Source organism: Sphaeramia orbicularis, chromosome 14 (genome assembly GCF_902148855.1).
Source record: "Sphaeramia orbicularis chromosome 14, fSphaOr1.1, whole genome shotgun sequence".
NCBI lineage: Eukaryota > Metazoa > Chordata > Actinopteri > Kurtiformes > Apogonidae > Sphaeramia > Sphaeramia orbicularis.
The window spans coordinates 52,438,324-52,461,248 of NC_043970.1; the positions used below are offsets into that span (position 1 = coordinate 52,438,324).

Here is a 22,925-nt window from a genome sequence, read left to right on the forward strand (position 1 = left end):
TTAGCTTCGACAGCACATGCATCAATTCAATTTACTGCTTCAAACGTGGTGTCACAGTCCAAATATACATGAGAAAAATAAGTCTAATGTTCACTTTCAGTATAAACGTAGTGTATGATCAGTTATAATAAACACATTGAATTCAGGTGTTTCTTTTCTAACAGGGGTCTGAGATACAAAACAATAAAAACAAATGTCAGAATATAGTTTTATATTGTGATAAGTATCATTCCATTGGTTAGTTTGGTTTACATTGTTATCTTTGCTTCCAAATTGCCTTTCACTTAATTTTTCTTCTTTTTTTTAACCAGTGACCATGATTTTAAATGTTCTACCTCTAAATTTCTAAAATATTTTAAATAAAACACCTGAATTCAATGTGTCCACATACTTTTGTCCATATAGTGTATTAAATCTAGAATGAAAACAAGTTTAGTTTGATATAAGTGACTGAATCACAGGTAGAATTAAACCTGTATGATAAGGGCAAAAAATTTTTGTATTGATTATTTTTGTGTGTTATAGGTGATTTTACTCTTTTTTTTTCATGTTGACATGGATTGAAATCATGTATTATTCTTTTTTTTTTACTAAACCTATTTGCTATATATGACTGCAGACACACATTAACTTTTCTGGAGCAAGAAAAGTCTCCAAAGAAATAATCTCAATTTTGCACTTTAGGCATATTTTCAGATTTTCAGTACCAAAACCTTGATAAATGTAAGTAATTTGGTATATTTCCCAGCCTTTGGTAGACTTAAGGTTGCTAAAGGGTGCAAGTGGTGTCACTTTGAGAATAAAACAACAAAAACAGTCCTGTTCTTCTGGTAAAATGTTATATAAACCATTATTAAAGAGTGCCAGGATTATTAATAAGGCAAATTTACATATACTTAGATGACTTTTCTGATTAAAAAAAACATGTTTAGTCGAATAATTTTTCATTTTCCAAGAAATCAGCCTTTTTTTTTACTTTCTTGAACTTCCCTTCTTGCATTTTGCAGGTTATTTCATGCGTCTCTGTGAGTTCAGTCATTTCAGACATTTATTGCGGTTCAATAAAACCAGATCAGATGGAACTCGCCTCAGTAAATATTTCAGCTTTGACTTGATGGTGACTAACAGTGATGGAATGAGCGTCAGATTAGGCTTCGGACTTAGTGAGGGGAAACTTATCTAACAAAATACAAGACCAGACTTGAGTGAATGATGGGCTTCATTTCAGATTCATCACAGAAACATGACATACAGTATATCACGGGAGTCAGTGGACGAATTTCCCGTTCCCTCTAGTGCAGGGCTGTCAAACTCATTTCAGTTCAGGGGCCAAATTCAGCCCAGTATGATTTCCAGTGGGCCGGACCAGTAAAATAATAACAGTAAAAAAAGTAAAATTCTATTCTGATCAGGTTTACATCTACAGAGTTTCCTTAAAAATCTGAACAACATGAACAACTTGAATTGTCTTAAGAAAACCAAGTGCAATTTTAACATTTTAACAATATTCCGCCTCGGTTTATCAGTTCATCATTTACACATGTGCATTACAATCGCACAAAACATTTAGTAACAGGCCGAATATTGGTAAAATTGCACTTTCTTTTCTGAAGACATTTCCGTTTGTTTCTTATTTGTTCAGGTTATTCTCATTTTTACCTCCGCAAAGGAGGTTCTGTTTTTGTCAGCGTTGGTTTGTCTGTCTGTCCGTGTGCAAGATAACTCAAAAAGTTATGGACGGATTTGGATGAAAATTTCAGGAAATGTTGATACTGGCACAAGGAACAAATGATTCAATTTTGGTGGTGATGGGGGGGGGGGGGGGGGGGGGGGGCACGGGGGGGCCCACTGATCAGCCTTGGCGGAGGTCTGCGCTCTCCAAGTGCTTCTAGTTCGTAAAAGTATAGTTTGGTCATGTAAACACTTTGATGTAATTTTACTTTTTTACTCCAAATAACGCAAAGAGAGAATTTGGTGTAGTCATTATTTATAGCACAGGAGTCAAACATGCGGCCCGGGGGCCAAAACCGGCCCACCGAAGGTTCCAATCCGGCCCGCGGGACGAATTTACAAAGTGCAAGTTAGGGCATCAAACTCAAAAATAATATCATAATAACCTATAAATAATGACAACACCCATTTTTTCTCTTTGATTTAGTGCAAAAACCATTAAATTATGAAAATGTTTACATTAACAAACTATCCTTTAACAGTAAACTGTGAATAACCTGAATAAATATGAACAACCTGAAATGTCTAAAGAAAATTAAGTACAATTTTAACAATATTCTGCCCGTTTCTAAATGTTTTGTGCCTTTGTAGATCTGACCTGCAATGCACATGTATAAATGATAAGTCGAGGCAAAAATATTGATAAGATTGTACTTACATTTCTTAACAAATTTTATTTTTTTAGGTTATTCACATCCTTTTTGTTTGGATAGTTTGTAAACCTAAATACTGGCATAACTGAATGTCATTTTTTTTGCACTAAAACAATTTGGAGTTGTCTTATTTATTGGCTATCATGCTATTATTGTACTGGTCCGGCCCACTTCAGATTAAATTGGGCTGAATGTGGCCCCAAGAATGAAATGAGTTTAACACCCCTGATTTATAGGTTATTCTGATATTTTACTGGTTCTGACCCACTTGAAGTCTAATTGGACTGTATGTGTCTGTATGTGGAACCTGAATTAAAACGATTTTGACACCATTGATTGTTAATATCTTCAGTGTAATTTTTGCATTTCACAGATTCATCCTGACTGGAACCTTTTGCGGGCCAGATTTGGCCCCCGGGCCGCATGTTTGACACCTGCGCTCTAGTGGTTTCAGGGACTGTTTAGTTTGTTTATTACATTTCCTTGCCGTCCTTATTTTGTTGTTGTCGACCTGGAGGAGGAAGCTGGCATCCTGCGGTCTAGTATTAGCGCAGTAATGTGAAGGCAGCCACCTGCTAGTGCTAATTGCCTGGTCTTATTCAGAGCTGAGAGGCCCTTCCTTCCCTGCTGGACTGGGAGGAAAACAGGGAATGGAATGCAAATTGTTAAAAGTTAGTGCTAAATGTCTGAGGGATGAAAGAAGGGAGTCAACCAGGTCAACACATTAGGTGTACTTTAATAAGCAGGGGTAAGTCAAGAGTTCAACCCTCCCCCGAGGTGACGGCCAGAGATGGGAAGAGAAGACGGAGCTGCCTAAGGAGCGATAATAACCTCTGGAGGGAAGGGGACACCCTTTATGTGTTCATCACTTTGTTTTTAGCTTCTTTCCTTGTCGTTGAAGCTCAGTTTATAGTGATTTCCTTTTGTATTTCTGCAGTTTTATCCTGTCTAGCTCATTGTAACCTTGTTTTGCAAAGCACCATATAAATACACTATATAGACAAAAGTATTGGGACATGTTGAGTTAACCCATAAAGACCCAAACAGTCACCGACGACCAAAACCATCGACTGATGTAAACTGTTTAATATCTGTTGATCCACTAATCTGTTCAATCCATGTCAATAATTGGTGTAAAATAAAGTTTGTCGTCTTTTCACGGTCATTAGATATGATCCATTTGGACGTTCAGAGGCTCCGTAGTTACTGTGGAAACACCGTCGTCTTCTACAACATTGATTCACCAGTAAAACCCGTGGAGTTGGATCAGTGACAGTGGATGGACACACTGGGTTTATGTTCAGTTAATGATATATTTTACTGAAAATGTCACGTTTTCTTCAGTTTTCTCTGTTTTTGATAAAATAACCGTCAACTTTAATCTGAGCTTTTATGAACATCCACATGATCTGTAAATTAAATGTAGGAAAATACCTGAGGTTCACTGAAAAAATGCAAAATACACAGGATAATGTCATAATAAATGGTGATAAATCACTTAAGAAAAGATAAATACAAAGAAAAAAAAAAATCTTGGAATGGCCATAAAAGTATCACTGGTTCTTTAGGGGTTAATAATGAACAAGGATATACAACATCTATCTTGAATATAGGCTTGGACAGAGTTTATTTTTGGTATATGTTATATTTTTGCAAAGTATATTTTTGATATGTGTATTGCTTTGCGTCTTATAAAGGCGTGGAAAGAGCTAAATCTTGATATGTGTAATATATATGAGTTTATTTATATGTAGAGCTGGCATGGGACTTTGTAGGCAGTAGAAAAAGATGGGGTAAGGGGGCAGGAGTACAGAAGCTGAACTTCATCCCTCCTCCTTTTCAATTTTTGTCTTCTCTTTCTTAGTTTTTTTTTTTTTTTTTTTTTTTGCTGTTTTTGGTTTTAAATTCAAAATAAATAAATAAAACAAACAATTTAGGTGTTTCTTTTCTAACAGGGGTCTGGGCCTCAAAACAATAACACATCATAATATAGTTTTATATTGGGATCAGTATCATTGCATTGGTTTGTTTGGTTTAAATTATCTTTGCTTCTAAAATGTCTCAGAGATGGTTTTTACTTAATTTCTTTAAACACTGATTGTTTTTTTTTTATCCATGACTATGATTTTAGATCTTCTAGCTCAAAATTTCTTGAACATTTTTCATGCTCTGACTGTAAATAATCATTTTCTCCCACAGCTAACCACCGACTTTCTTCACATGTCACTGAGGAAGAAAAATCACCCATTAAACTTTATGGAAATATTAATGTTTTTATCTCAAACCAGCACGAACAGGACATCTTCCAGCTGTAGACATGATGTGTCCCAATATATAAATAAGTGTTATTTCATGCACCTATCAGTGGGAAACCGTTGTGATGTTGTTTGTTGCTGTTGCTAGGCGACCCTCAGTCACATCTTATCAAATCACACCCATACAGTCCCAGTGAAACAAATTAGCTCAGTTCATAACCGATAAACGCTAAATTGATGAAAACTTAGGATGTTTTCTTTTCCAAATGTTTGATTCTTGCTTATTAGGTCACGACTGGTTAATGTCAAACAGACACATTAAAGAACGAAGCCAAGTTTTCAGGGGTTTTGAATAAATGTTGAGAATGTGATGTGGGCTGATTTATTACCTGGGCGATGTTCTTGTTCAGTAAGTAGACGCCATACTCGAAATGAAAACGTTCTCCTCTGGGATACAACGGGAACCTGAAAAAGACCAAGGAAAACGTTGTCACATGGAGGCCGACGATTGAATTCCACGATGTACATAAAATAAACACAAGCCGACAGAGCAGATTCAGCAGTACTGCGTCCATATATCACAATATACCCGCTGTAGGTCTGCTCATGTGAAATAGGGTGGTGGGATTAAAAGGGGGGTTAGGGCTTGTTCTTTTTACTTTGAGGGGTTTGAGTAACTGTTGCTTTTTGGCTCTGAAACACTGGCTGAATACTTCTCATTGTTGGAGGTGACTGTTCGTGTAGCCAGCAGCGTTTACAGTCAGTAACGCTCGCAGATGGTCGAAGAAAGCAGGTCTAGGTCTGCGATCCCACCCACAGGCGCCGCCTCCGTGGCTCGTAAAACTAAAATATCAAACAGGAACCGAGGCGTCCGAACAACCTGACCATCTACTTCTAAGCAGGAACAAAGAGGACTTTTCCTTTAAACATGATGGGAAAGTCCCATCAGGGCCCGTCAGATGTCTTAGTTAGGACTGGAGTGGGAGTGTTTTAACCCATAAAGACCCACAAGACCACCGACGACCAAAACCATCTACTGATCTAAACTGTTTCAGACCTGTCGATCCACTAATCCTATCAATACATGGAAATAATTGGTGTAAAATACAGTTTGTCGTCTTTTCATGGTCATCAGAAATGACCCATTTGGATGTTCAGAGGTTCTGTAGTTACCGTGGAAACACCGTCATCTTCTACAACATTGATTCACCAGTCAAACCCATGGAGTTGGATCAGTGACAGTGGATGGACCCACTGGGTTTATGTTCAGTTCATGAGAGATTTTACTGAAAACGTCACTTTTTCTTCAGCTTTCTCTGTTTTTGATAAAATAACCGTCAACTTTAATCTGAGCTTTTATGAACATCCACATGATCAGTGAATTAAATATAGGGAAATACCTGAACACAAAGTACACAGGAAAATATCATAATAAAAGGTGATAAATCACTTAACCTCCTAAGACCCAGGAAATGTGAGCAAAGTACCAGCTTTTTTTGTTTTTTATTAAATTAGGGCCTATATTGGAAACATCATGATGCAACAGTTTTTTCAGATGCAGTTTTTAAAATGTGTATGGAATGTCCTTTGTGGTGGACAGCTTTCTTTCTTTTTTTTGTATAAAGTTGTGAAACTCTTGTCCATAAATGTGGACAGAAAACCCATAGCTGAGTCTGAGGAGGTTAAGAAAAGTTAAATATAAAGAAAAAAACATTTTGGAATGGCCATAACAGTATCACTGGGTCTTTATGGGTTAATAATAAACAAGGACATACAATGTATATCATTCAGAGGCTCCTTAGTTGCCGTGGAAACACTGTCATCTTCTGCAACTTTGATTCACCAGTAAAACCCATAGAGTTGGATCAATGACAGTGGATCGAGACACTTGTTTATGTTCCGTTAATGATAGATTTTACTGAAAAACTGATTTTTTCTTCAGTTTTCTCCGTTTCTAATATGATAACCCTCAACTTTATTGTGACCATTTATCAACATCTACATGACCAGTGAATTAAATATGGGAAAATATCAGAGTTTCACTGAATGAGCCAAAAATACAGATAATATTATAATAAATGGGGATAAATCACTTAATAAAGGTTAAATCTAGAGTAAAATTCATTTGAGAATGGCCCCAAAAGTAGTACTGGGTCTGTATGGGTTAAGGTGGTGGTGGTGGTGGTGGCGGGGGTAGACCTGAGTGTTGAGTTGGATTAGAGAGGGGTTCGCTCATGTCCAGAAACATTCGTAGACTTTCTGTCCTCCTCTATTATGGACCTGCTGAACCTGCAGAGAGCAGGATTCAGAGCACTGGGGAAACTACTATCATAAACATACACACACCTGTAACATCAACCTACATGTGGATGTACTTTTAACTTACACTCTGACTACAGCCTCATGTAAATCCACACATATCCTCCAATAATCCTCAACCTATTCATATCCTCTGACCTAAAAAACTGAGCGTTTTCAAAACTAGGACAACGGAATTTTTTAGTCCTTCTCAGACAGACTTGTAACTGACAGCTGGTCAATGCAGAATACAAATTTATCAAGCTATCTTTCCGAGGTCAGGTACTGTTACAGACACCATGAAACTATCATTAAATCAAATCAACAGCTGCTGTTTTTCCAGAAGGAAATCAACTGGAAACCAGAAGACGCTGTGTGATTAAAATATGTAACTTTAAACTTCTCCATCATGACTAAATTCTATCTGAAGGTTATACTTTGCTCTTGTTTTTCTTACTTTGCAGGTGAACAAAACAAAAGTTAGGTGTATTGTTGTGTTGTGTTGTATTTATGGATGCAGCTGGTCCTTGTTTGAACCAAATTTATCCCCAGAGACGAATAGACAACCTTTAACCTTGAACCAAGGTTACTGTCGTGAACAAAAACAAACGAAATGAGGAAAACTAGAATTGTAAAAACATTTTCGTTAACTGAAATAAATAAAAACTATAATTTAAAGACAAAAAAAAAAAGATACCTGAAACTGTATTGTGGGTTTACAAAACTAAAACGTATAAAAATTTTGGATAAAATTCCCTTCGTTTTCATTTTTGTCAATGTTGGATTGGTATAAAATCGATTTATTTCCCTCAAGCAATTTTAGCTGCTGGCACCATATGATATTTAAGGGTCCCTCACTTCTCATCACTTGTGGTTTCCAGTCGTCTTCTGGTCCCCACTCTACCTGGAAACATGGAGACTAAAGTTGGGAGAAAGCAGCAGAGTCCTGTCTGGGATTTATTTGAATACGACGACAGAGAAGAAGAGAAAAGATATAAAAAAGACTAACACTAAACTAAAACTAAGCATTTAGAAAATAATGAAAACTAATAAAAACTGGTAAACCCGCTCTAAAAACGAATTAAAACGAACTGAATTAGAGAAAAAAAAGTCAAAACTAAATAAAACTAAACTATAATGAAAAATCCAAAACTATTCGAACCTTGTCATGAGCGAGTCCATTTTTTTCTTTTCTTTTCACTCGCTGCACTGGTCTTAACCGTTCAGTTCTGTCTGAGAGAAACACGCTGCAGATAGATAGAACATTCCCACAGAGTTACACAAAGGTGGGGCCATGTTCATTTGGGATTTAGAACATAACCGCTGTGAAACAAACAGCAAGTAACACTTTACTGTTGTGGTTTATGTTTTATGGTTTACAATTCTGAAGATGCCCGAGTTCCCTCCTGGCTCAGAATGTAAACACATGGTTTGTTTCTGGTGGATGGAACTAAGAAACTGTTCACCGTAATGCAAGAGATTCAGGTGAGGAATGACAGACAGACAAACAGATTCATGATACTGAGGATATGACTGAGGTTTGACAGACTTGATGAAAAATTGGTCATGAAAGTCTCCCGCACCTTTAAATGTAAAATATTAAAAAATTCACACTTCTTAAATTTTAGCTCAACTTCAACTCTAATAAGAAAGATGGAGGCAGTCAAATACATCAGTCCAGTAGTTAGGAGAGGCAGCAGTGTTAGCAATAAAAAAACACCATAAACCACAACAGTAAAGTGTTACTTGCTGTTTGTTTCACAGCGGTTATGTTCTAAATCCCAAATGAACATGGCCCCACCTTTGCATAACTCTGTGGGAATGTTCTATCTATCTGCAGAGTGTTTCTCTCAGACAGAACTTAAGACCAGTGCAGCGAGTGAAAAGAGAAGAAAAAACATGGACTCGCTCAAGGCAAGGATGTAATAGTTTTGGATTTTTCATTCTAGTTTAGTTTTATTTAGTTTCAGGTTCATAGTACAGAGGATATGACTGAGGTTTGACAGATCTGATGAAAAAACTGGTCATGAAAGTCTCCTGCACCTTTAAGGATGTCAGTCAAAAACATAACGGCCTCTAGTGAAGCTGTGGAGAAGTTATTTTTATGTGTTCGTCGTCATTTTGCTCATATTCTGTGTATTCTTCACATGTGCAACCAATGCAAAAAGTAATCTGCGGTTGTTTGCAATAATGCGAAAAGAAACCCCTAATGCACCGTTGGAGGAAAGGTGGAAGAAGACGCCGCAAAATCGAACAAACATGGATTTAAACAAAGCCGGATTCACAATATTTAACCTCCTAACATCTCCACAGGAGTCGTACTGTAGCCAAACCCACAGAGATCTTTAAGGAACCGCACATGTCAGGAGGAAATATGTAATATAATAAAACAGACACATATACTCTGGATTCAATAAAGTTACAGTAAGTGTGGACAAGATGAGTTCTCATAGCACGATATAGCATAGCATATATTTTTATTGTTTTTATTTTTATCTTATGTTTTTATTTTTTGTTTCTGATTTTTGTTTTTTTTTCTGTTGTTGTTGGTATTATTATTGTAATTGTTTTGTACTGCATGCTGTTGTTGATTTTTGGTTTTTGTGTTGTTGTGTTGAGTGTATGTACATCCTGTTTGTTGAGTGAGTTGTGGGAAATTGTTGGTGCTTTGTTTTTGTGTTGTTGATGACCCCAGGAAGAGTAGCTGCTGGGGTACAGGGTGGGGAAGCAAAATGTACAATGAACATTTAGTTGTTTTTTCTCAGCAGGCACTACGTCAGTTGTTTTGAAACCAAACATATATTGATGTCATAATCATACCTAACACTATTATCCATACCTTTTCAGAAACTTTTGCCCATATGAGTAATCAGGAAAGCAAACGTCAAAGAGTGTGTGATTTGCTGAATGCACTCGTCACACCAAAGGAGATTTCAAAAATAGTTGGAGTGTCCATAAAGACTGTTTATAATGGAAAGAAGAGAATGACTATGAGCAAAACTATTATGAGAAAGTCTGGAAGATACTATTAAAGAAGAATGGGAGAAGTTGTCACCCCAATATTTGAGGAACACTTGCACAAGTTTCAGGAAGCGTGTGAAGGCAGTTATTGAGAAAGAAGGAGGACACATAGAATAAAAACATTTTCTATTATGGACATTTTCTTGTGGCAAATAAATTCTCATGACTTTAAATAAACTAATTGGTCATACACTGTCTTTCAATCGCTGCCTCAAAATATTGTATATTTTGCTTCCCCACCCTGTATGCAGCAGCTAATGGGGATCAAACTAAACTAAACTAAACTAAACTAAACGAGCTTGGAAATAAAAAGGGGCGAGCTGGATTTTAAGGGGTTAAAGAAAAGCACTATTCAGTTCTTCCGATCTAATGAATGCACTGAACATCACTTAATGCAAATGCGCAGTAACCTTGTTTAGTTCCAGATAACTCCTCAGGCGGTGTCACTGTCTGATACCATATGGTCTGTAACGACCGCATATTACATAATATTATAATAAAGTTCACAATCAAAGCCTTCCAAGTTAAACTTCATTCTCCAATCCTCGATGTGAAACACAAGCTCATCTATAAAAATGCAAGTGGAAAAAGCTAAATGATGTGTGACCGAAGTATGACCAATCCTCGGAGCCACATGCCTCTGTTATTACATGACGACGCTGCCAGAAGCAACAGATGCATTCTGCTGTGAGCGCTCGGCGGCGTCTCAAGACATGTGTTGAACGCTTTGAACATGTGTGTATATGTGTGTGCGCGGTGGTGAAAATCTACATCCGACATGCATCCTTCCTGTGTGCGAGCCCCCCCCCCGGGTATGGGGTCATGGTCTTCTTTTAATCCTGTGTGAGAGCAGATATGGGTCTCTTTATCCCCTCTTTCTATGACCTTTAGGTGCCTGAAGCGATGGGAGGCTACAGTAGAAAACACGCTTCCTTCGATGCCGTCGAAGCTGCCAACTGGGATCATGTTCACGGCTCCGTAACCCCGGAGGTTAAAGGAATAGTTCGGCCTTTTGGGAAATACCCTCATCTATCTGGTGAAAAGTTAGATCGGCGGTGAAAAGCGACGCTAAACAGCTGCTGCAGTTTCGCATTTACAGGATTATGGATTTTACAGGCTGATGTTGACATTTCCAATATTGATATACTGGTTCATACAGCGGCAGAAAAAAATTATTAGATCACCCCTTGTTTTCTTCAGTTTCTTTTTCATTTTAATGCCTGGTCCAACTAAAGGTCCATTTATTTGGACAAATATAATGAGAACAACAAAAATAGCTCATAGTAGTTTAATTTCAGAGCTGATATCTATCCATTTTCCATGGTTTTCTTGATAAAAACCAAAATCACTTCAGTTCTTACACCAATACCTATGGCATTGTACTGACAAAAACAAAAACAGTGCTTTTAGGTATTCCATGTTTTCTGTTCTGTCTGTTTTAGTCACATGATACACACAGGAGTTAGGACTGGATTGCATAACCATCGTTTCTGATGACTTTCGATGATTTCATTTTTTTTCCCGCAACTGTATGTAAATAAAGAAGTGATTTAAGTTTAACAATAAGCTTTATTTAGTTTTAGTTTATTTTATTTCAGACACAGACATAATACAAAAAAATATGGAAGAAAAACAAACAAAAAAAAACAAATAATAATAATAATAATAATAATAATAATAATAAACACACAAATAAAAAAATCAGATAATAGAAAAAAAGATCAACTGTTGTGCCTGAAAGGGAGTATGAAGAAGCCACTGTTTATCCAGTCCTACAAGTCAAATGCTCCCAGAATAAAAGCAGTGACATTTTACCACGTGTGAGTCACTGATAAAGAAAAATCAGGTCAAAAATGTTGTCGGCTGAAGCTTCCAAGATACAGTCTTAGGCCAAAATGTGAAATTCAAGAATTAACCAGAGAATGGGTTTAACTCCCAGGGAATATTTGTCTCAGAGCTACCATATCTACTTTAAAACACTGTCTGCACATGACAATATAATACAATATATATTTTTAATCTGATTATATTCAATAACTTGCAATATCCGTTTACTGCTCACAGTCTCTCACATTACACTGGGTTACAAAAAAATGTTTTTTCCAAGTTGTCTAGGTTTTTTCCACTGAATTCGGACCATTTTGCACCGCTAAATCCAAAAATGACATCTGTTTTTCTCAATCAGGTCTGGTTTTTTTGCTAATTTGATTTGGAAAAATTTGATCTTCTCACAAAATATAATAATTAATACCCAAATAAGATTGGTAAGCACACTTTATGAAACTTGTGACTTGATTCCTGTTAGGTACAATGGTGTATTCAGCGCAGATGTAGCAGAATACATCAGGCTTATTTCTGCAAGATCTTCTAGTCGAAGCCATTTCATTCACCTGTAATATTAAAAAAAACATTAATCATAAATTGGCAAAAGTAAAATCTTCAGAACTCGTTTATTGCAAGAAATATGAAAGAATTTTGTATCATATGATGTGAAAATGCCCATAAATGTAAGCAAAAATGTTAAAAAGCCAATATGTAGCATAGTTCAGAAAGTTGACCTGATTGAGCAAAATGAATGTGATTTTTGGATTCAGCACCAAAATGATCCTAAATCAGCTCAAAAAACTGAAACAATAAATTTGTTGTTGACCAGTGTTATTAATCTCACACTATTTATCTTCTCATTACAATTGCACTACTTCTCATGTAATTTAAATTCTATTTTTAACAAATATTCGTAGTGTGCAATATTTTTATTACTGTAAATTACTTAACTCTACTGTGCCTTTTTACTGGGATTGTTGTTTGTCTTTTAATTCTTTGCACTGAACCTGTGAGCTCTACCTCCATTCTGTTGTACTTGATGACAATAAAGATATTCTGATTCTGATACAATACATTCACTTTACAAGTTCTATCTAGTGGAACATTTATAAATCTATTGTATAAATGTATATAAACCAATATATATGTGTAAGAATACTTTAACATATACCTTAAAAACATCAGCAAACCGGCACTTTTGTCATTTGTTTTCCGATTAATGTTATTAAAATACGTAACATTTAGCACATTTAATCTCTGAAGCAGATCATTTCTAAAAAAATTGTACAAGTGTAATCAAAAATGAGCCTGAGATTGAAATTCTGAGCTGTCATCAATGTTTAAAATACCCTCTCGTCTTTTTTTTTTTTTTTTTTTTTTTTTAAGTTTCGAGTATCATTTATCCCTTCTTCGTTACATGGAAACAGTCTTTTAGCCAATCATCACACTATGTTTTAATGAGTGCTATTAAATTTATGAAAGAACCTTTAAAACATGTTAATATATTGCATATTATATTGGCTGATTTACAGTATCTGTACAACAATATACAATACTGTGCAAAGTTCTTACACTACCTTCAACTTTTCCACATTTATTTCTCTGTTTCTTTATAAAGTTGCAACAGACACATGCAGGACATTATTGTGTGTGCACAGTATTAAACACACACACAAAAGGATCAGAGCTGAATGGATTCTACAGGTAAAGGTCAGTTTTGTGCGTGACCTCCATTTATTTATTACATCTTGTACTTTATTAGGTCGACCGTCTGGAAATGTTCTTAAATAATCTTGTGGTATATTATGTCAAGCTTCCTTCAGAACGTCAGAGTTTGAGACTTTTTTTCTGTTCAGAGCCTGTTCCCACGGCACAGCTTCTATAATATTCACATTTTTAATTAATATAACTTTTAATATTCAATAATGAGCACATATTTCCTGTACATGTTCTTTTTGTTTAGATCCTGATAGAGATTGAGAAAGGCATATGTATGTAATTTTGCCAAACAATAAATTTAATGGTGGTCTAAGAACATATAACCTGAATTTAAAAAAATAAATAAAGCCTGTTTTTCTGCAATGTATTTCTGAATATCTGCAGAGACAAGCTGTCCTAATGTTTTCTGAAAGGAAACTAAAGCTTCATATGTTCAATCTGGTTTTTAATGTGGACTAATGTTACACTCTGAGCCATTTTGGGAACCACAAAAGTCAATCAAAGCATCAAAACTAACTGACTTTTCCCAAACGGACTTTAGTTTTCAAGCTTTTTTGTTTTTTTCTCATTACCTGTTCTTGTTTATTCAATTTTCTGTACAGACTCATGTTAATTATAGTCATAATAAAAAGCTAAAATGAAGTGAGCTTACATATTTTAATCAAAAACATAACATTTTCTTGTGAGAGGATCCTCAAACCTCCCAGGTCTATGTCTAAAACTTCCACAAACTCGTCTAAAAATCACATTAAAATGAACACACAGGTAAATAACATCACATTTTCTCTTTCGTCCTCGTTCCACCCGAGGCTGGTCCTGTCTGAGGGTTTTTGTTTTTTTTTTAATTCCATTAAGGAAATGTTTCCTTCCCGCTGTCACCGTTGGCTCGCTCTTGGAGGTTTTGTCAGGATTCTTCTCTGAACAGTGTTTTTAAGGCCTTGACCTGAATTTATGAAGGGCCTTGAGATAATCATGTGTTATGACTGGCACTTCATAAATAAAACTCAATTGAATTGAATAAAATGTCAGTGGTGAAAGACCCCAAATCCCACAACTCCTGGCATGCAACCACAGCCCCTGAGCCATCCAGAAACACAGAAAAAAACAAAAAAAAAACACTGTAATATCCTGTTTTATCTGAAATCACTCTTCAAACATTTCTTCTATTCTTTATTTTATCTCTGATGTTACTTTATTTATTTGATTTAATTTTTTTCAACCATGTATTGTCTTTAATAATGTTTAAAATATCATTTCCTTTTTTTCTGGGCTGTATATTTGTATGATCAATACTGTATGAATAAAGTTTAGTATCAGTACATCTCCATTAAGCCCATGCACAGATTGGACTTTAACATTTACTGTAGAGACATGATAGTGGTATTAATGTGGTCTTCTGTCAGGGTCAGCAAGTCCCTCCCTAATAGGGGTGTCAAAAAATATCGGTTCTGCAATATATCTTGACATTTCATTTCACAATACTGTATCAATATTAAAAAGTACTGTATCAATATTTGTAGGTATTTATTCAAATGCCAATATTGTGGAGGTTCATTTTTGTTTTTCTTTTTTGTTTATATTTTATTTATTATTATCTAACACTGTTTTATTAAATAATGTTAGTTCCTTTGTTGGGATTGCAAAAAAATACTGTTCTGATGTTAGTTCTGAACTAACAGAATATGAACATTTGAACAGGATCTGAAACTGCAATGTCTTCAAAACAGAATTTAAGTTTTAACACAGGAACATTTTGAGATATAGCATTAGATCCTGTTCTGATCAAATAAAAATGTGTTTAGTATTTGTGCAGATTTCTGGTGTAATTCAGTTCTTCAAGGAAATAATCATTTTAAAAAAAGAAAGAAACAAAAAATTACCTTTTCAACAGTATCCTGATATATCATATCGTGATTCTAGTATTGTGATTTGTATCGTATCGCCAGATTCTTGCCAATACACACCTCTACTCCCTAATATAATAAATAAAAAAACAAAAGAAAAGAAAAATAAAGAATCTGAATTACTGACCTACATGTTTATATTTGTTCCATAAAGACGTATTAAATTATTTTTAATAGTCTATTGTCTTTATTCTGTATCGTTTCTCCTGGTTTCACTGCCTCCAGTCGTATATGTGTACGTTAGAGCCTTCATCCAATCACATTTCACCATTAGGTGTTGCCGGGTAGAAGACATTTGCATTAAAGCTTAAAATCAGCCTCTTTACAGAAGTAAATATCCTTAACCCATAATCACCCAAACATCCACCTTTGACCAAAACCATCTACTGATATAAAATGTTTAATACCTGTTGATCCACTAATCCTATTATAATTGGTGTAAAATGCAGTTTCTCATGTTTTCATGGTCATCAGATATGACCCATGTGGATATATAAATGTCGGCCTAATATCTGAGCAGTGAAACAGCAGAAACTTCGTCCAAAAAGATAAATATTATATGTCTTTGTTTCTGTCTTAACCTATAAAAACCACATAAGAACAGCCACTGGGAAGTAAAATCATCTACTGATCTAACATGTTGGACTGTTACCTGTTTTCTCCCCACATATGAAGACCGAAGTTTGTTTTGTTGGTTGCTTGCACTCAGTGCACATGCACCTTTTAACCCATAAAGACCCAAAGATCCACCACCAAACCTCTGAACCACTAAACCTATCAATATGTTAAATCACCTCAGGTAAAATGCAGTTTGTCGTCTTTTCATGGTCATCAGATATGACCCATTTGGATGTTCGGAGGCTCTGTAGTTACCATAGAAACACCATCATCTTCTACAACGTTGAGGTATTTTTTTCTGATTTATATATAATTACATACAGTTTATATGTAGATCGGCTAAAATTTACTTAGGGGGTCAAATGAGCAGCCATTTTTGTCAAAAAAAAAAAAAAAAGTTGTCATAAATGCATAGAACTGTGTTGAAATAACGCTAATCCATTTGTGCACAGACTACTGATATTATTCAACAGTGGAAGCTGTATTTTCAAAAATATTGGATTTGGAATAGCACGTGTATGTGAAAACTTTTGCTGGTGGACGGACGTGACATTACCCATGATGCTCTGGTCAGTACCAGTACTTTATTAGGAATACACTTATAGACTTACTGTTGCTAATTCTGCTCTTCTTCATAAATGTTCATATTGTGGATCTAAAACAATCCCAGCTGACACAAAAACACTAAATGTGTCAGTGGACGGATGTGACATGGTTGTTGTGGATCCCATCATACTGATGCTCTGCAGCCATGTCAGCGTTTACACTAATGATCCCTGTGCAAAAACTAGGATCAGAATTATTTATTGGATAGTTTATCATCAGAGTAAAGAGGAAAGAACAATATAGAATTGATATTTCTTTATAAAAATTCTTATTATTAGAAAACTGTTGGTTTAAACAGTGACGTGTGCCATTCTTCATGTATGTATTGGTGGAACATAAGCAGGATGGATCAGCACCATACTCCAGACTGAACCTGTACAAACAAAACATGTGATATGTAGGAGAGAATCTGGGAAGAAAAACTGGGGAATCTAAAAGAAGAGAAGATTTGTTTTTCAGGTAAATTCAGTTCAAATAGAACTTGGCCATTTGTGACATGAAAATATAGCATTAATTGTGATGAAATTGGACATTTTTGAGCTGAAAACATAGTTCATATGAGCATCAACATGTTGAACAGAACCGAAATCCTGTAAATTTGCAGAACTGTCATTTACCAACACAAAGTTCCTTTGGATTCACTGAGATTGAATTCTTATGCACAAAGACAGAAATAAGACCTCTAAGCAAATTTTAGCCAAGATATAATTACATATTACGTATCATATAAATATGGAATAAAATGCTACTTGTGGTTAGCATGTTGAAGCACACTACTATTATTATTATTATTATTATTATTATTATTATTATTATTATTATTATTATTATCATTATCATTATCATCATTATTATTATTATTATTATTATTATTATTTATTGTATTATGTCTTATCAATATCAACCAGCTACAAGCAACTCAAATTATTCACCAGGGATTGTAGATATATCCTGAACTAGCAGTATGACTATATTTTACATAAAAATAACACTATGAACATTTTGTATCGGGGTGTGTAAATACCCCAGGGGACTACTCATGTTTAGAATCCCCAGCAGAACTAACGCAGGTTTAAGAAATGTTAAACAGAGATTTTTAAAAAATCATTTGGGAAAAGTTACAAAAGTAGCACTGAGTCTGTATAAGTCAACAGATGGAGTTCGTTTTATTGTTAAGATTCTGCTGTAAATGTCGGGAATTGTAAAAGATGGTCGTGTCGTCTGGAGGGTCAAACTACCTCCGGTTCCTCGTCGGGGAAAGCGACACATATCTGAGCACTGGGAAATAACAGAGAGGAAGAACAACACGACGGGCATTCCCCTACACCGCTGGCATTCCCAATATCACTTCCCCACCAACAGATAGGATTTGTTTGCTGATGCACACGCATGAAAAGGAAAACAGAGCAGCTTCCAAGACTCACAGGCCAACATATGAACACACAGCAGCTCCGTCAGTGCTCAGTGATTAATGAGCGCTGTCCACTGTGTCTGAAATCACACTGGAGAGACTCCGCTTCACCAAACATGTGGAATTCCTCCTGGGGACGTCCAGTAAAGTCAAATATATTATTACACAGCAGCGGGGCGGACTGGGGAGGAGGTCTGAGGACGGAGGAGGGAGGAGGGAAGGGAGGGGGCACTGCTGGAGTTCAGGCAACATTTGATTATTTTTTATATTATCTAATCTGAGCAGCTTCATCCCATTAAAGTTAAGTCTTCAGCTCAGGAAAAGAGGCTGGAAAAGTACAAACAACAGTAGTACAGGTTAACCCTTTAAACGCCAAAGTGGCAATAACGCTACAACCAACATAACTGACTGAAACGGACCGTAACTCCAGAGAGAGTTGACAAATCTCATTACCACCTCCCACCAATAGATGGCGGACATGTGCCCCTTCGATCCGCACACCATTTCAGGGCATGTTTCTATTCAAAGTGAAGAAGAAAATCCAGTTTAAAGGTGTGGTTCCAAACTGGTTTAGTAGTAAGTAAGTAAAGTTGATTTAGTTTTAGTTTGGATAGGTAAGGACAGATTTTTCTACTCTGCTGCTTGGATAAAAAAAAGATACTAAAACTTACTGCATTTTACTTTCTACTGATGTTTAAGTTCATTAATTTTAAGGATAAGATGATTAAAAAAACACAAAGAAAACTTCCATGTAAATATGTTCGAAGTTCAATTTTACTCAAAGTTATGCAATCCAATATGGCCGCCACCATGTGACGTCATAACATGCAAATTAGAGGAGTACATTTACTCCCATCATAAACTTTGAGACATATCCAGAATTTTTCTCATTTACAGTATGACTTAATCTCTAAATACTTTCAAGATGCAGCTTTTGAAATCCTGATATCAAAAATGAATATTTTTTGAAAAAAATAAAAAGCCTAAGGGGTTAATAGAACGGGTTATGCATTTATTCAACTTTATAAAAAGACATATTTATATCAGTATATGATGATTATTGTGTTATCACTTTTATTTTGCCTTTAGGGATTATATTGTTCAGATTCTTAGGTGAAATGTTTCAGTTTAGCTTAATTTTACTATTTTTAACACAGTTCATTACACTTTTCATTATATCCATATTTTGCGCCATTTTCATCTTGTTCAACAACAACTTAAAATGCATATTTTTTTATATTTTGGGTACGTAAGAAAGAAAATGAAGAAAATAAGCACTAATTCACAAAATCAGGTGTGTTTTAACTTATTATGTCTTCTTTTGTGTTATCTTTCACATTTTATTTGGCCTTTTTTTTTTTTTTTTTTTTTACGAGTAATTTAATACCACAAATAATTATGTGGTTTCTTTAATGTTAACTCGAAAATTAGCAAAACCAAAAATCAGCCGTGAAAGACATTTATTTTGATAATTTTCAACATGGATTGGTATGAAAAGCTTTGCCATGATGATATTTTTGAGCATATCACAGATCTATATTATTGGATTTGTCATAAATACTTTTAATACAAGTGTGTGACTTTTAATTGTTTCATCTTCTGGTAGTGTTTTAGATGTTATTCATCCTATTATTGTGTATCTGTTTTCATTGATTTCAGTATATGTTATATTTATTCTTATTTTACTACTTGTAGCATATCTTGTATTTGTATCTATAACTTTGTACAGCACTTTGCGTTGTTTTAAATGTGCTACAGAAATAAACTTGACCTTTGACCTTGACAAACGTGCCATCAACATCGACCTTTATTATTACTCTAATAAATAAATCATTAAAATATTACTTTTCTCTTGGTGTTGGTCATTTCCAGTATCTGTCGTGTATGTTATTGTTGTCCTCGTTACATGTACAACACTCACATCTCAGGACGTGAAATGTCAAATGAGGCAAACGAACTCAAACACATGCAACGACTTCTTGTGCTGCATAACACAAAAAGAAAAACGGTTCTCATTTTCTATGACTAATCTGCAACAGAAGTCTGTCTAATAGACGATGATTTACTCCGGGGGTTCTTGGATACAAAGAGTTTGTTCGTTACTAGTTTTTATTTTGGTTTTCTTTGCAGATTCATTCCCATATGATCACTGTAGATAATAGAGTTATTAACGTCATGAACAGGTTCAGTGTTTTCCAGCATCATGTCGCGAATAAAACCGAAAAACACACACGAAGTCACCACAGGTACAGAATAATGTAAAACCAGAGACTGATTTGCGCTGTTTAATTTTTCACATATAAACTGGTCATGCTGAATTACCGTTAAACTGAATAAAACCTATTCAGCTGTCATAAAGCAGGAACGCGTATGGGAGACTCATACGGAACTAGAGACAGTTCGCCATTTTTAATCACTCAGCCAGCGGCAGCAGCATAAACTGAAGCAGTCCTCAACACTAAACAGGATGAAATAAATTACAGTCCTGTGGGAATACGCCGGTGGAGTCAGTACCAGGTCTGTCCATCAGGGTGTGGGTCCAGAACAAACACACAAAACACACTAATACACACACACACACAACTTTGTGTTTGTGAGAGTTGTGGAGTTTTTCCCGCCGGCCGGTGACTGTGACACTGTGACTTCACCGTACGCACATCCTAACGTTTCTTTTCTTTAACCCTCTGGTATAATATGCACACCTGGATACCGGAAGGTTAATGTTATTGTAAATGGACAAAAGTTTGTGGACATGTTGAATACAGGTGTTTCTTTTCTAACAGGGGTCAACAATAATGACTAATGTCATAATATAATTTTATACTGGGATAAATATCATTGCATTGGTTAGTTTGGTTTAAATTGTTATCTTTGCTTCCAAAATGCCTCAGAGATGGTTTTTCACTTTTTTTTTTTTTTTAAATCAATGACTATTATTTTAAATGTTCTACCTCTAAATTTCTATAAAAAAAAAAAAAAAAAAAAAAATTAAAACACCTGAATTCAACATGTCCACATACTTTTGTCCATAAAGTGTATTAGAACTAGAATGAAAACAAGTTTAGTTTAATACAAGTAACTAAATCAAAGGTAGAATTAAACCTGTGTGATATTGGCAAAAAAAAAATTATAGTGATTATTTTGGTGTGTTATAGGTGATTTTACTCTATTTTTTTCATGTTGACATGGATTGAAATAATCTCAATTTTGCGATTAAGGCATATTTTCTGATTTTCAGTACCAAAACCTTAATAAATGTAAGTAATTTGGAGTATTTCCCAGCCCTAGGTAGACTTAAGGTTGCTAAAAGGTGCAAGTGGTGTCACTTGGAGAATAAATCAACAAAAACAATCCTGTTCTTCTGGTAAAATGCTACATAAACCATTATTAAAAAGTACCAGGATTATTAATAAGGCAAATTTACATATACTTAGATTACCGATTTAAAAAACATGTTTGGTAGAATAATTTTTCGTATTATGGTTTTTAACTTGATTTCTCTCAACACTGATTTTGTTTTGTTCTTTTTATCCATGATGATTTTAAATGTTCTACCTCTAAATTTCTTAAATATTTTTTGTTCTCTCACTGTAAATAATAATTATCTACCACAACTAACCATCAAGAAAGGCACATATGAATAAAATGTGCTATTATTATTATTATTATTATTATTATTATTATTAATCTACTTTCTTCACATCTCACTGAGGAACAAAAATCTCCCATTAAACTTTAAAGAAATATTGACGTTTTTATCTCATATCATCATGAATAGGACATCTTACAGCTGTAGAGATGATGTGTCCCGATACTTTTGTCCATATAGTTTATATCACATCAAATCATCTCCACGTCGCCGCCTCCCCTTCTCATTTCTTCACTGGCCTTAATCAAGCCGTTTCTTCCGTCAGCACATCCCTCTCCTACTCCCCTCGGTGGCAGCACCGTTGAAGGGTCACGTCCCAGAAACCAACACAGCAAACTGAAGATGACAGCCTCCATAATCAATGCACCCGCTCGCTTTAGCCTCCATTTAAAAGACTGATTACTGAAACATGAAATCTGCTTTCATTTAACAAATACTCAACTCTGCATGCACTGGACCCCGAGATGAAAAAGAAATGACAGTGAGTTGACGGCAGGAGTAAATCTTTCACTTTTCCCCCCCCCTCTCCTCGCATAAAAAATTACCTCCTCTCTTTCCTTCTCATCGCCCCTCCAGAGAACTACAGGATATTTATTTTAGCGTGCCAGTAGCTGTTCGATGTGTAGACGCAAAAATATGTAATTAATAAATGTGGAGCCGTGACACTGTAAAAAAAAAAACAAATAAAAGCCTCTGTCGAAAAAGTTCCCCCTTTTTTATGAGGGAGTTTAAGAAAAGCTCCAGGCTACACAGACCTGGCAGCTATTTAACTGCCGGGTCTAGACACCACTTCTGCACTCAGACAACCTTCAAATATAAAGGATATAAAAGAGGGACTCCAGTTTAAAGCACAGAACAAGCCATAAATTTGCAGCTACAATGATAAGATGAAGTAATAGGAAGTCCACTGCTCTTTCCTCCTGCAGGTTTCTTTTATAACCCCAGTCGTTGCCCTGTGTTTTTGTGAGTTTAATGTATTGGATGAACTTTTGTATATTTTTATCATTTTATTCAGTAACTAGAAGCACTCGGAGAGCGCAGACCTCCGCCAAGGCTGATCAGTGGCCCCCCCCATGGGCCCCCCCACGCCGAGGAGGTTATGTTTTTGCCAGGGTTTGTTTGTTTGTTTGTCTGTCTGTCTGTGTGTCCGTTAGTGTGCAACATAACTCAAAAAGTTATGGACAGATTTTGATGAAATTTTGTGGTCGGCGCCCCCCCCCCCCCATCACCACCAAA

At 35.6% G+C, this 22,925-nt stretch overlaps 1 protein-coding gene across 2 annotated transcripts in view; it reads right to left on the reverse strand.

Annotated features, from left to right (window-relative positions):
* uvrag (UV radiation resistance associated gene) overlaps positions 1 to 22,925 on the reverse strand; it is a 210,025-nt gene that overhangs the window by 88,691 nt on the left and 98,409 nt on the right. For both annotated transcript variants that reach the window (XM_030154428.1, XM_030154427.1), the window contains exon 13: positions 5,029 to 5,104. In XM_030154428.1, coding sequence (XP_030010288.1) covers positions 5,029 to 5,104 — 76 coding nt within the window. The remainder of the gene's footprint in view (positions 1 to 5,028; positions 5,105 to 22,925) is intronic.